Source organism: Gavialis gangeticus, unplaced genomic scaffold (genome assembly GCF_001723915.1).
Source record: "Gavialis gangeticus isolate Ggan-Ray unplaced genomic scaffold, GavGan_comp1, whole genome shotgun sequence".
Classification (NCBI taxonomy): Eukaryota; Metazoa; Chordata; order Crocodylia; family Gavialidae; genus Gavialis; species Gavialis gangeticus.
The window spans coordinates 153,938,283-153,941,982 of NW_017729024.1; the positions used below are offsets into that span (position 1 = coordinate 153,938,283).

The 3,700-nt window shown below is 41.7% G+C and overlaps 1 protein-coding gene across 1 annotated transcript in view; it reads right to left on the bottom strand.

Annotated features, from left to right (window-relative positions):
• Positions 1-893: 893 nt before the first annotated feature.
• Positions 894-3,700, bottom strand: part of CUNH5orf51 (chromosome unknown C5orf51 homolog) — a 4,556-nt gene continuing 1,749 nt past the window's right edge. Inside the window, exons 4-5 of the mRNA XM_019517915.1 lie at positions 2,841-2,955; positions 894-1,366 (exon numbers count right to left, since the gene is read on the bottom strand). Coding sequence (XP_019373460.1) covers positions 1,080-1,366; positions 2,841-2,955 — 402 coding nt within the window. The 3' untranslated portion in view covers positions 894-1,079. The remainder of the gene's footprint in view (positions 1,367-2,840; positions 2,956-3,700) is intronic.

Genomic DNA, 3,700 nt, shown 5'->3' on the forward strand with positions numbered 1-3,700 from the left:
AGCTCGAGCCCGAGGCCGAGCAGCGGCCCGAGCCCGCTCCGCCGCCTGCCGGGGCGGGGACACGACCGGGGCACTCCCGAAACCCGCCCTGTGCCCGCCCCTGTCTCGGGAGAGCCGGTCCAAACTCCCAGCCCTCCGCACCGGTTCATCATCAGGCTTTCGGGCGGTCCTGTCTCCCGGAACGGGTCCGAGCCGAGGGGTGCTCGGCCGGGAGAAGGGGTGTTTCACAGACCAGCCTCTCTCGCCCCCGCCTGAACCTGACCCCCACAGGCGAGGGCGAGCCTCGAAAGCGGGCCCACCGCCGGCACCGACTCCCCTGCTCGTGCCCCCAGCAGCCAGCTCGGGACTGCGGCCGGGCGCAGGGTCGGGCTGGGTGTGCTGAGCAGGGCCCGTCAGGCTGCCGGGAGCAGAGTGTGTGGAGGAGCGGGGTCAGGACACTGGTGTGGCAGAGCGAGAGCCAGCAGGACCAGCAGAGCAGAACTGGGAGCCTAGACCGACACTTGTGAAGCATTTTGTGGGAACCAGGGCCTGGTTTGAAGTGTCCCCCTCCCCAGCTGGAGGAGGGTTTGGGGCTTTTGAAGTGCATGGATGGTGGTGCTGATATTCCCTTCCTATTATCTGGTGCCTGTTCTTGGAGAGTTTAATCAATATCATTGCTTATTACGTAGACTCTCAGTGTACGTACCTTAGTGTTAGTGTTACTTATTAGTGCCTGTCCCTTTCCCCTTAGCCCACTGGCTTGTAACCCTAACCCTTAGCATCCCCTACATAAATGTAGGAACTTCATGTTTCAGCCTGTGCTGACAAAGTTTATTACTTGATAGACTGTTTTAGGACCCCAAACCACACTTTAATAATAGTTCTCCTCAGCCAACTTCAAGGCTACAACTGAATGAGGTTCCAGTAGTTATATTTTAAAAAAGGCATTCAAAAGTGTCATTGTTTCAACCACGCAGCAGCATAATGAAAGATGTCAGAATACAGTTTTGGTAGTGTTCTTAGTACAACAGTGATCATCTCTTCCTATTTCAGTTCTTCACATTGTGACTTTTTTATTAGGGATAGATGATACGAATTAGTTACTTCGGTAAGGTCTTGAAGTAGTCCAAGATTTGTTTCGCAGTAGCTGTGTTCCAGTTTTGTCCTTTTAAAGGGCCCTCACATACAGCAACATATGTCATCAGGATTTTTTCTCCTTGCTCTCGGAAATCCAGCACTGCACTGTAGGAGCAGTAAAGTGATTCACTATTAGATTCCAAATTTGTTTTGTCGCTTTCTTGCTTCCCTTCTTCACAATACTTCAGGCCCCAATAACACATTTCTCCACTGTACATCATGGCTAGCAAATGGGTATCACTAAATATACCTGCAAAAATAATTGAGATTTTGAACAACATGCTGTTAATTACTAGCAAAATTAGTACGTTTCAACAACAGGCCACAAGAATTTTCCCCAAAACATGATATCATTTTTTCTACATAACGCTCTGTAAAATGAAGAGGGAAGGGTGAAGTAATCTGCCCTACCTAGATCATTCATTAGGCCAGCGTTACCCATTTTTAAGTAAGGGTGCCATGGGACAAAAAAGGTTGGGAAATGCTGCATTAGGCTATTGAGAGTGCTGAGGATACTGCTCCAATGAGAATCCTAGTTCATTTACTCTATCCACTCTGCTTTCCAGTAAGTTAGAAGGTTTAATACCGAGCTTGCCACATACTGACATTATTTCAGAAAGCTTTGCTTACCTTACCTATTTTATAACCCATTGTAGTAAATTCAGAAAAAGTCACTTCAAAGGGAAACAATTTTTATTAGATACACATACACATTTTTGCATGTCCGCAGCTCCCAATTCAACTTTGTATTTAGCATTTGGACATAGGGCCCTATAGTTAATATTCCTCAGCCTTTAGCACTTTAACAAAAACATGTTCACTAAATCAACATAATATTTAAAATGAGAGAGACACTCTATTAAGCTCAACCTCTTACATTTTAAAAAGAAATTGTTCTTGTGACAGGACTAAACTAAAAGGCCTTGATGACTGTCCTATTCTTCCCAACTCCACAACATACTTTCTATAACAATTTGCATGATTCATTGAACCAACCCATACAATCAGTTTCATCTCCAAGGTGAGCACTCTCTCAAAAGGATCAGAGGAATAATGGTAATTGCCCACTATTTTTAACTTTAAATTAAAAAACAACACAAGGACAGAGGGATTACAAAGCTAAACTCAGCATTATTAAGAAGCTTTGAGTTCTCTAGATATGTGTACAATGCTTTCCAAGTTACACATCCACTAAATAGATATAGCACACATTGTAACAGTAAAATTCTCCCAGCTCTGTCCAATGTGGAAGCAGCATTTCTAGCAGCATGCAAGTGGTAAATTCCCTACATCTATTTGATCCTAGACCTTTCCACTGAGATTCCTTAGCACCAATTGTAATCATGCTTGTACACTAAACATGATTACTGACAGATTTAAAAAACACACATATGGTTATCAAGCAGTCTTCAGATGCGAATGCACCTAGACACTACTGGTCTGGATCAGAACTGAACCTCTATGTTCAATGTGAAAGACTATGTCTTTCAGCTATTGATTTTCCCAAGCTGAATTTATAGTTATGCTAGTTTTCTTTTCTTCTCTCCCTTCCACAGTTCAGAAGACACAAAAGGAACAATTTGTTGTACCTCACTGCCCTTGGGTGTTTCTGTTATTTTTTGTTCTTAAAAGGGGAGGCTATTTGCAACCGAGTAAAATTCTCCCTGCTTTAAAAAAGTATAGTGAAAGGGCTTATAGAAGGAACAAGGAAAAAACGTATTTACCATCACTCAGAAGTCTTGCTGTGTCTGCATCATCAAATGAGACTTCTTCATTTAGCTGAATAGGGCATCTAAATCTAAGCATCTTTAGCAAATAATGGATTCCATCATTAAGACACTAAAATATGATACACAAAGAAAAATTAAAAGAAAGCATTCATTGCAAGTTAGATGAACTGTAATTCAATTAATTTTGGACAGAATTATTTTCTATTAAACATTTTATATTAAATAGGAGGCATGTTTCCAAGGCAGAAGTCATATTTTTTTAAAGTTTATTAATCAGCATTCATAAATCCATGTAACTGATTCCCCATCTCCAGTACTCAGACACTACAATTATATTGCTTTATTTGTGACTTTAGAATGCTCAGTTTTGCTAGTTTAAATTGCTATTTTTGAGAAATTATATCTTCAAATTTTGCATGAGCTCAAATTTAATATACAGGTTTATAACAAGAAGTATTTTCAGGTAGCCTTTTTATATCTACTGAAGACAAATAAATATTCAACAAATAAATTGCAGAGGCCCAGAGCTCAATTTTTCAGAAAGTGCTCTGGTGACTTAGAATCTTATTTCTGAATGTGATTTAATATATTGCCTGTAACAGAATCTCGGTGGGATTTAACAGTCTACAAGCTAATGTACATAGGTTGGCTGCATCAGTACAAACTACAGTGTAAATTAAGCTATTACAGCTATGCTAGTGTAACTTGTCAGATAGACACTTATTCCATTAAAATAATTTCTTTAATCAGTGTAGATGACTACACATTGGAACAACAAACGGAAGTCTGCACTCCTGTTCCAGACTGAAGGTGACCAGGAGGGGCTTATTACTGGGGCGGGGGGGGGGGGGGGG